Below are 10401 nucleotides of genomic sequence, written 5' to 3'. Positions count from 1 at the left end.
TAACCGCTATAATAGTAATATTAGTAGTAAAATCCTTTTCTACTTCTATACTACTAGATAATTCTTTATTATTAGATTTATCTATATCCTAGTCCCCCTTTTTTTATTAGTTATATTTAATATCCTAATACATAAAGGGCCTAGAAAGGGGAGAAAGGCTAGCTATAAAGTTAGTAATATTCTTAGAAGGTATAAAGGTAGAGAAAAGGTTAGAAAGTAATAGTAGATTAGACTTTAAAGGCGGTATTACTAGCTACTTACTAGTAGCTCCTAGGTACTATACTATAGAGCTAGATACTTTAACAGCCTTACTAAATATACCTAAAAAAGTATAGCAGGAATTAGTAGGGTTAACGCCCTTTTTTAGGTTTATTATAGCGATAGCAACCTACTATAACAGGTAAAATAGTAAACTAGGTTTCTAAGTGGCTAGGATTACTAAATATAGTCCTTATAAGGATAGTAGATATTATAGAAAGTATTATAAAGTGTAAAAACTTAATAGGTAAATAGCAATTAGAAAAGGTTATATTACTATACTATAGAAGTTATAATATAAAAAGAGAAAAAAGGTTAAGAGCGCAGCTACTAGAAGTAGGTTCCTAGCGCGTTTAGCGCTAGCTGCTAGTGCGCCCGCCTGACAGTTATGTGACTATGTGACATCTTATAACTACAGGTGAATGTCGCTTGCAAAATAAGGGAAAAGGCCGTCCAAGGCCTAATAAGTATATTACTTCTTTAAGCCGGTATAGCGCTTTAAAAATATATTAATAAAGCAGTTTAATTAGTTATTAAAAAAAGGGAGGGTACTATATAAAGTAGGTTAAATACTATTAAAGAGTTAGGAGCTAGTTAAGCTGTATATTTCTTTTTAGGAAAAAAAAAAGGCTAATATAGATACGGCTACTCTATTTATAAGTATTTTAAAGGGGATAGCTAAGTAATAAAACTGTTTTTAGATAAAAAGGCTTATAAAGTAAGTATAGGACTAATTTATTGTAATAGTTTTTAAATAAGTTAAATTAGTGAAGTAGATATACTATATCCCAGGCATCTGGTCTGCGAAGTAAGACAGCTATTATCCTCCCTAAAATGATCCGCTGCATACTTAGGATAAGCTGAGATGTTGTTAGACGCATTCGTTCGAATTCTCGTCTGTGCTCAGATCGCTTATAACTCCTAAGAACGGCACCGCCGCAGAAAATAAGCTAAAAGCGTTGATCAACAAAGGGGCGTTCAGCGTGGAAGAGGGAGTAGTCTGGAGAACACGTTGGAATGGTTCCGACGCCGAACTTGCTCGCAAGCATGGTGATGTCCATGAACTTGACGTATTCGGCAGGTAATGTGAACCAGTTTTTGTAACCGCCAATCCCGGGAGGGAGAGTAATGCTATAGGCGATTGCGTCCGGTTTATACTCCAAGGTGCCCCACGTAAAGCCGCCTGGTGCCATGTATAAGTCCAGGGACTGGAAGAGCTAAACACCAAGGTCTTCTGGGGTTAGAGCGCTTGTCTTCGCCTGCATTTCCTCTGCGATTTGCTTTGTTATATTATAGAATGCTTGCGCTGCATCCTCTGTGCTTTGTCCGATTATTTACGTCGATTCTGCCAATAACTGTCTCCGTCTGGTTTGTCCTAACCCTGAAATGGTATTAATAAGTGATCAAAATTAATGCACATCGCTGGTTCAACTACCTTCTTCCTAGCTGCCTCGAGCCGTATAAAAGTTGGACTGTTCTTAGCCAGATATTCTGCTACAGTTTTGTTTGGGCCAGTCGCGGGATTATAGATTTAAGGCCCGTTTGGTGTCGACAAACTAGGTATGTCTCGCTGTGGTTCTGACATAGCAACGTGCTAGAATCCGCCTCACGCTAAAGAGAAGAACCAGGGTGAAGAAAACAGGAGCCTGGAAGTATGTAGGCTTACATTTGATTCCAGTGCTGGCGCATTGCTTGGCGGGGGTGTTTTGGTGTTGCAGCCTTTATATTTAAGGCGTTGCTCAGCCTCTCCAACACGTGGCACCATTCACATTAATCTCTGCTAATTCTTCGTAATCTTATCCAAGCTATAAGAAGGTGCGAGTTTTGCCAGCGGTCGACGCGAGTTTCGGTTTAATGCGCATAGAGAGTAAGGTGATGCTATAACTAGCTTTGTTACTAACTATGACAATATCGGAGCTAACTTAATAGTGTTAAATAAAGATGGCTGTTTCTAAGGACCGTACCATCTAATGCCTAATTTAATATGTCCAATTTGTCTTCTTCCGCGAATGTTTGAGTTTAGCAAAAGTAAGAGAGGGCTAGTAAAACAGTTCTAGCATGAATGCCCGCCTTCATCCTTTCCCCGCAAAGCCCCGCCCACCATTTTACGTCCATCTAATGATGAGTCATTTCAGGATCACGTGTAATTTGAAATCTTGGGAGCGACATAATTAGTTCGTGATTGTCGAATAGACCTCAAATTTCGAATCTTTGCCTTTTGCCATGCGAATTAAAACTCCTACAGTTGTCCTGAAGCTTGCCTTCGAATACCGCCCGGTGGAGTCTTAAGAATTTGAGAATCGCGCGCGGCTAAAAATAGACAGGCCCAAAAAGAGGCCCATCTTTCAGGGTCAGGCTCGGTCCCACCCTTCGCGCTCGCTTCATGCCTCACTCGTTCTCTTCCCATCACCATCACCACAGTAAGCTAACATGGACAAGGCTAGTCTGGTACTGGCACAAGGCGTTCCTCCTGGCGTGCCTAAATCATTCCGTGCCCTAGCAGATTATAGCGATGTGCAGGGTGTATTGTATTTCATTTGGCACAATAAAAGACTGTCCGGCAAAAGCATTAATAGCCTCTGCCGTGGCCTAATCGCATGCAAAAGAAAAGCTAAGCCTAATCAGACTTCCTCGCAGTAGAGCACTGATGAGGTCTACCCGAGGGTTAATCACGCTTGCTTTGTCTTGTTCGTTCGCCTCAGCTTTCCCCTGTCCTTCGCAAACTAGATTATAGCTCTAACTGCCTCGATGTTAGGCTTCCGGTCGAAAATGGTATCCTCGACTGCCCCTTTCAGCTTTGTTCTCCAAACAACCACTTCTCAAACTGCGCCGTATTCAAACTCTTCGGTACCATTTCCCTCGTCGTCTTCCACTTCGTGGAACACAGTCCAAAGCTGCTATGCTCTGATGGCTTCAACGCAAGAGACTTCACCCTCTGCGTCTCGGGGCTATCCTCACCCTCACAGACAACCCTGGCCTTATACGCTCTCTCTGCGAACACGCTTGCCCGAGCCTGGTCTCCATGCGTGATGCTGACTTGGAAAGCGTCGTAATAGAGCCTGGCACTGCTTGCCGTAGCACACCCGCCGTATTCCTCCTCCAGAACTTGAAGCAGCGAGTGGCAGTCCCCTAGAACTTCCTTCGGGCTAACCATCATCCGAAATGGATCCCCAATGGTGTCGTCGAGGCCTTGAATCAGTATTCGGCGTGCGTTGCTGGCTTGGAGCTCGGAAGGCGGAAGAGAGCATCCGCTGCAGTTGCAATCGAAACCGAAGGCTTCATTCAGAAACGCCTGTCGTACGATATATGGATCCCCTCGGTCATACGATATTGTGATCTCTTCTCCGGCTTCGATGGGTCGGACCGCGTGGATGGTTTCGTGTTCCACGTTGCTGTTCCAGCTGTGGTGAGAATTTGGAATACAGCTGTGATTGATGAGGCAGGCCGTGGGGTAGACTCCACCCACAGGCGAGCCGGGTCCGCAGGGCAGAGCGTTCGTCTTGACAATGCCGCTGAACGGGTACTTTCCCGGAAAGTTATTGCGGAGGGACAGGAACTGCCGTTGCGATGCTTTGGACAACGCTTTTAGCCTTGCCGCGAGGACCGGCTCCAACTCATTGGGCGGCATGGATCGAACTGTGAGAAGCGGCTTCTCAACAAGGATACGAGTACCTTTGGATATGTTGAAACGGGCGACGAGACCTTTGCCTTTTCCGAGGATGTCCTTGATTTCGAAAATCGGAATGCCAAGCTCTTTGATGGGATCAGTCCCGTTGAGGAAAGATGCAATGCTGGTGTGGATCTCGAGCTCATCTGGCTGTGAGTAAAGGATTTAGACTTTGTCAAGAAGCAGGAACGGCGAGATTACGACGGCATGACGGACCTGCTCATAGGATCTGATTGATTCGTGCACTTCATTCCAGTCGTAGTTACCAAAGTGGTCGAAACCTTCATTCCAGTACTGGACACGGGAGCCGAAGTGAACCTTCGCAATACGTGTAACAGTATCGATATAGCTTTCTACTCTCGTGGCTGCTGCGGTGGGCCCCGAAACCTTCGAGCTAAAACGCAGGAACTTGTGGCCCTCAAAGGGGAGTATGGGGTGTTCCCCTGCTTTGAATATAATGTAATTCGGCTTTATCTCAATTTGAGCGTCATCTTTGTAATGCTCTTTGATGAAGTTGATAAAGCGGTCCCAGTTGTGTCTATCAACGACTCCTTTGGATAGACGAGGAACCATGTCGAAGCCGGCGTCGATTCCCATGGCTGCCCTTTGATATTAGAATCGCGCAAGCAGTAGTACTAGGTGATGAAAGAGGTGGATACAGGATAAACCTTCTAGTCCGAGGGGAACGACTCAGGTTGAAAATTGATGTGAACTCTGTCTTATTTCGGGGGCCCGAAGGCCAAACTATATACTACGTAGGAAGTGACTGTATGCATAGGCAGAAGCACTAATTGGAGGCAGCAGTATGCAGCATTAGGCAGGGTAGGCCACCGTACCCCAACCCCTCTCTGTAGAAGTTGTAACTGGCTAGGCATGTAGGCAGCTACTATGCCAGCAACTCCAAGTCTGTACGTAGGTGACCGTGAACCGTATGAGTTGTTGATCCTAGGTTGTAGCTGTTACAACCCGAGTGAACGAGTTTGTGTAAGCTTTCTAGAGTGCGGTCAGGAACGATGTTCCCCACTACGTTCTATTGACTTTGTCTCCTTGCTACCTGGTAGTATATCCCTTCTGTTAGGAGTATTCTGATATTGGAGACCAGCATAGCCAACCTGGCGTCGACGTACAGGAATCAAGGCCCAATGGGACGCAGCGGAAGAGCTGGAGGTTGCAGCCACCACGAAACTCAACGAACACTTGATTGGTATTGTTGGTCTGCCGGCACGAGGTAGGCTTTTTGCCACGTCAGTCTTGCTTGCATGCTTTCTTGTTGATAATGCTTGGCTCGCCAGGGTGACGAAGGAAAGCACGCCGAGTGGCAGAAGCCCATTCTCTAATATACCGTCTCGCTAGATAACTTCTGTACATGGCAATATTCATCGGAGTAAGCTTGCATGCGCGATTTCTTTTATTGGAGGTTGTCTATAGCCACTCTAGGTCCTCCACTCTAAAACCATCTGGAAACTGAGGATTTGACTTGGCAAGCGTGCCGGATCAACAAGAGATCGTTCCAGATTCGCGAACAGAGACGATTCGACGGAGGTGCTGCAGCTAACTTGCCATGGCTTGACAACATTGATCAATCAAGACTGAGCCCGATGATGTCTGATTCATACATGTATTTCTTGTGAGATCAAGGCGCAAAGTCCATTGTGTTGGTACTGTTCCACAACAGTGGCGGTGAAGAACTGTGGTCTTTACTTCGTCATCGAGAGCGTTGCAGAGATAGTATTGCTCGGGCATAGTGCGCTACCGGTCCCTTCGAGTCTGGAGAATACATAACTCTGTGGTTCCATCCAGAGGGAGCTATCAATCTGCCTCTCTACTTCACTCCTCTTTACAGCAATCCTTGTTCATTCTCGCCATCAATAATGAAAATGGTGCTGAAATCTTTCCAGAATGATGCTCTGAACGGGCTGTGCTCCAAAGACCAATCAGAGCTATTGGACTCGGTTGATTGTCTCCGTTCGCAAGGTATCAGCCATTATGTGTCCTTGCTACAGATTATTGTGTGCGGCGACCAGTCCTCTGGGAAAAGCTCTGTGTTGGAAGCAATTTCCGGCGTGTTATTTCCTATCAAGAGCAGTCTATGTACCCGATTTCCGACAGAATTGATCCTTCGCAAGACGTCGAAGATTGGCGTAAGCGTTTCGATCGTCCCGCATCAATCTTGCAGCGAGCCCGAGCGTCTCTCTCTCACCGGCTTTGAGGAGAAGCTAGATAGCTTCGATGAGCTGCTGAACCTGATCGACAAGGCAAAAGCGGCCATGGCCATCTCTACTTTCAATAGAGCATTTTCAAAAGATCTCCTTCGGATAGAGGTTTCTGGCCCCGACCGACCACACTTAACGATCGTAGACCTGCCAGGGCTTATTCACTCCGAAACGAAGCAGCAGTCTGCATCGGATATCGAGCTAGTGCAAGATGTTGTTCAGTTATATATGGAAGAGCCAAGAAGTATTATTCTCGCAGTGGTCTCCGCAAAGAACGACTATGCAAATCAAATCGTGCTGAAGCTTGCCCGAACTGCCGATAGAGCGGGCACCCGGACACTAGGTGTCATTACAAAGCCCGATACTTTGATACCCGATTCTGAAAGTGAAGCAATGTATGTCTCTCTGGCGAGGAACCAAGATGTGGAATTCCGTCTAGGATGGCATGTACTGAGGAATATGGATTCCGAAACGGGGAAGTGGTCTTTGACAGAACGGGATGCTAAAGAAATAGAATTCTTCTCTTAAGGAATTTGGGAAACCCTGTCTGGGTCACTACTGGGAATTGGGAAACTGAGGGAGAGGCTCAGCAAAGTCCTTCTCGCGCAAGTCGCTGCCGAACTTCCCAGCCTGGTCGACGAAATCAAGAAGAAAACCGATGCATGCCGCAGCCGATTGCATAGGCTTGGCGAACCAAGAGCAACTCTCGAAGAGCAACAGCTGTATTTGCTTCATATGAGTTAATCATGCCAGTCTCTAATTAAGGCAGCTATTAATGGCACCTACAACGATCCCTTTTTCGAAAACGCCAGATCAGATACTGGATATTACAAGCGTGTGCGGGCCGTCATACAGAACCTCAATCAAGTCTTCGCAGAAGATATCGCTCGAAGAGGTCACCGTTACGAAATTATCAATTCGCCGCCCACAACTCCGAACTCCGGAGTAACCACCAGAGCCAAGTTTATAGAAAACATAGGACACTTAATGAGGAGGAGTAGGGGCCGCGAATTGCCGGGGACATTTAATCCAATAATAGTGGCAGATTTATTCCTGGAACAATCCAAGCCCTGGGAGGCCATTGCTCGGAAGCACATCGAGGGAGTCTAGGATGCAGCGAAAGAGTTCCTTAGTCTTCTAGTTTCACACGTCGCCGATGACTTATCCTCCAGAATTCTTTTCCAGAAAGCCTTCGAGCCCCAGCTGGGCCACTTGTTGGAAGTTCTGAAGGGGAAAACTGCTGAGTTCCTGGCACCGCATCAGACAAGTCATCCGATCACCTACAATCACTACTTTACTGAAACTATCCAAAATGTCCGGAGGGAGCGAACCGAAGCCGAATACAGGGCAATCCTCACAGATTTCTTCGGGACATCATCACTCCTTTCCGCAACAACCGGTAGGTTAATGGATCTGCGCCCGCTATTGAAAGCTCTTATGCAGCGCACTGAACCGGACATGAATCATTATGCTTGCTCCGAAGCCCTGGACTGTATGGAGGCTTACTATAAGGTTGTCTGATTTCGCTACACATTAGTCCCAATCTTCGGAACATTATAACAGATTGTTGGTTCTACTTGAGTAGGTTGCTATCAAACGATTCATCGACGACATCGCAATCGAAGTTATCGAAGTCAACATGATCTCGAGGCTTCGTGATATTTTCTCCCCTATCGAGGTTACTTCGATGACCGCCGAGACGGTGGCTAGCATCGCTGGCGAATCCGAGGAGAATCGAGCACAGCGCGAACAATTGACCAAACAACTGGACGTTCTCATGAAAGGCTCTGAAACCTGTAAACGGTTTATGACAGTTGGAGTCCTAGGTATGACCCTGCCTCGCTCTAGCCTCGCTGATTGCCACTCACGTATGTAACAGATGCTAACAAAGCTCGGCTCAATACCGCTAGATCCTATTCTAGCGAGTCAGATGATGGTTCTGGCGATCCAGTGGATTGTCTGTCGAATTCGCCTTCTTTCTCTATACGATCACCTTCCGTATTGTCTCAAGAGCCAGTGGAGATCGGGGAAACGGCCGATGAACCTCTGTATCTCGAGGACCCTGTACCTGAGCCAGAGCTGATGAAAGACGAGGTGTCGTCTCTTAAAGCTTACAGCTTACGGAAGAAGAAGAAGAAATCAAAGGTTGCAGAAGAAAAAGAGACGGTGGCACAAGCTCAAGATCCGTATTCTGAGGAATAGCCGGCGTATATAGTTAGCATCAATTCCATGGTTACCAATTTATATCAATGACGCTCCAAATTGCAAGATTATGAACTCTACATCTGGAACAATGCGTGTAACATGCGATTCTGTATACTTTCACCAATAATCAAGAAGGGTACTAAACTGTAGGTCCATTTAATTCTGCGTAGGTGTTTAATTAGAAGTTATTGCATTCGGAATTGCCCAAGCTATCGCTCGTCAACCTAGAATAAAACATCTAGCCTACTGTTACTGATGTCTTCAGCGCCGTGATATCGCCTGCCATCCTTCTAGCCGCACTCAGAGCACCACGTTGCCCTACCCTCCATAATCCCCCAGCTTACCTGAGTGCCGGAAGATCTGCCGTTCACACAATCCGGCAAAAAGCCCGCAAGTATATCCACGTTCTTCAAGATACGATAGCGTAGAATGTTCTGAAGTGGTGACTGTGGATGAGTGCGGTACGGGGGCTTTACTGTCTAATGCCTCCAAGTACGGCGATCGCACCGGCGATTGCTCGTGATGAGGAGGGTGTGGAGAGTCCTGATTTGTAGCGAAGGCCTGTTAGATGGATAAGCATGGGAGATAAATGACATACTCACTGGTGCGCTTGAAGCGCTGCCTCTTCCTCGAACGCGTACACTGTGTTAGACCTGCTACCGTTTTCTCTGTAGCGCAAATCCAGTATGCATAGGAAATTTTTTAGGACGAGCCTAATTATCACCCCCCTTTTTGCTACATATCACCCCCCCTAGATTTACCCTAGCTCCGGCCCGTATCAATATTGTTCCACCAATTATATTCACTCGCTTGCCGCTTGTGCAAATCGGAGGGGATGTATTCACTCTATCTACTCTACCTAGTCTAGTAGCGGAAAGCTCCTAGATAGCCACCTCTTAATTGCTAATTGAAAGTAACGTCGTATACACTATTATACCAAGGTCTTACACCTGAAGATCCTTCTTCCCCACGAATAGCCTCCTCCTTAGGAGTAGACAGAGGGCCATCCTTAAGGGCTGGTTGACTGTTAAGGACTAAGTAAGTAGAGCCCTGGGTCGCTGTTAGGGTGCCTGCTTGTCCGGCGGAGAGATCCGGTGTTATGTTGGTGAATTAAAAACTATTGCTAAACACAATTACAGCCTAAGTAATAGTCTAACTGGTGGAACAAAGTTGTTACAGGCCGGAGCTAGGCTAAATCTAGGGGGGTTGATATGTAGCAAAAGGGGGGTGATATCCAGCAAAAAGGGGGGTGATAATTAGGCTCGTCCACGAATAATCGTACACCCTCTACTCCCCTGTTACTTCACCACCTTCTGATTGGCTTAGAGGGTTGCTCCAGAGCTTCCGATTGGCTTGCTTCACTTGCTCACTAATTCCGAACGCTGTCTCCAAATGCGGCCACGTAGCCTCCAGCGCAGCCTCTCTGATTTGTGCAGCTGTATATACGGCCGTACGTGAGCTCGTACGCGAGGCTATACAAATCAGCATAGCTATACAGCCTCTCTGTTTTGCAGTGCATCCTGCCCGATTTATGCAGCTGTATATACAGCTCGTATGTAAGGCTGTACGTGAGGCTGTACGTGAGGCTGTACGTAAGGCTATACAAATTGGAAAGGCTATATAGTCGTACGTAAGGCCGTACGTAAGGCTATATAAATCGGAAAGGATATACTGTAAAACGGAGAGGCTGTATAGCCATGTTGATTTGTATAGCCTCACGTATAGTCTCATATACAAGCTTATATACGGCAGAGATGCACGTGCAGATAGACGTAAGGGTGAATGTTCGGAGGCCTCCTACCGGACCTCCGAGCCAATCAGAAGCGGTAAAGTAGGGGGTGTATAATTATTCGAAAGGGGGTGTACGATTAGCCCTCCCCATTTACTAACGGGGGCTACTAATCGCACACCCCCTTTTCACTAATCGCACACCCCTTTTTCACTAATCGCACACCCCCTCCCCCCTGTCGCTTCACCACGTTCTGATTGGCCCGGAGGGGTGCTCCGAGGCCTCCGATTCGCTCGCCTAAGTCGCTCACTAATTCCAAATGCTCTCTC

General features: G+C 46.6%; 4 protein-coding genes across 4 annotated transcripts; 1 reads left to right on the top strand and 3 right to left on the bottom strand.

Annotated features, from left to right (window-relative positions):
- Nucleotides 1–1040: 1040 nt before the first annotated feature.
- On the bottom strand, nt 1041–2362 carry BDZ99DRAFT_467234 (uncharacterized protein; the record flags this gene model as incomplete). The annotated part of the gene is made up of 5 exons (XM_033720977.1): nt 1041–1169; nt 1227–1441; nt 1484–1573; nt 1639–1735; nt 2360–2362. Coding segments are annotated over 5 exons (534 nt in total), but the record flags the coding sequence as incomplete, so codon positions are not given.
- Nucleotides 2363–2860: 498 nt separating this feature from the next.
- BDZ99DRAFT_544200 (SET domain-containing protein) lies at nt 2861–4522 on the bottom strand (the record flags this gene model as incomplete). The annotated part of the gene is made up of 2 exons (XM_033726814.1): nt 2861–4009; nt 4097–4522. The coding sequence occupies 2 exons, from the start codon at nt 4520–4522 to the stop codon at nt 3050–3052; spliced, it is 1386 nt and encodes a 461-aa protein (XP_033571499.1). The 3' UTR covers nt 2861–3049.
- A 91-nt stretch (nt 4523–4613) lies between these two features.
- BDZ99DRAFT_467231 (uncharacterized protein) lies at nt 4614–4897 on the bottom strand. The gene has a single exon (XM_033720976.1). The coding sequence runs from the start codon at nt 4798–4800 to the stop codon at nt 4645–4647; it is 156 nt and encodes a 51-aa protein (XP_033571498.1). The 5' UTR covers nt 4801–4897; the 3' UTR covers nt 4614–4644.
- A 905-nt stretch (nt 4898–5802) lies between these two features.
- Nucleotides 5803–8340, top strand: BDZ99DRAFT_491056 (uncharacterized protein; the record flags this gene model as incomplete). Its single annotated transcript, XM_033723083.1, has 6 exons — nt 5803–6620; nt 6717–6877; nt 6908–7176; nt 7249–7650; nt 7724–7964; nt 8018–8340. The coding sequence occupies 6 exons, from the start codon at nt 5803–5805 to the stop codon at nt 8338–8340; spliced, it is 2214 nt and encodes a 737-aa protein (XP_033571497.1).
- Between the last annotated feature and the right edge of the window lie 2061 nt (nt 8341–10401).

Source organism: Mytilinidion resinicola (genome assembly GCF_010093595.1).
Source record: "Mytilinidion resinicola strain CBS 304.34 unplaced genomic scaffold BDZ99scaffold_21, whole genome shotgun sequence".
NCBI lineage: Eukaryota > Fungi > Ascomycota > Dothideomycetes > Mytilinidiales > Mytilinidiaceae > Mytilinidion > Mytilinidion resinicola.
This window is presented reverse-complemented; position numbering and strand designations above follow the sequence as displayed.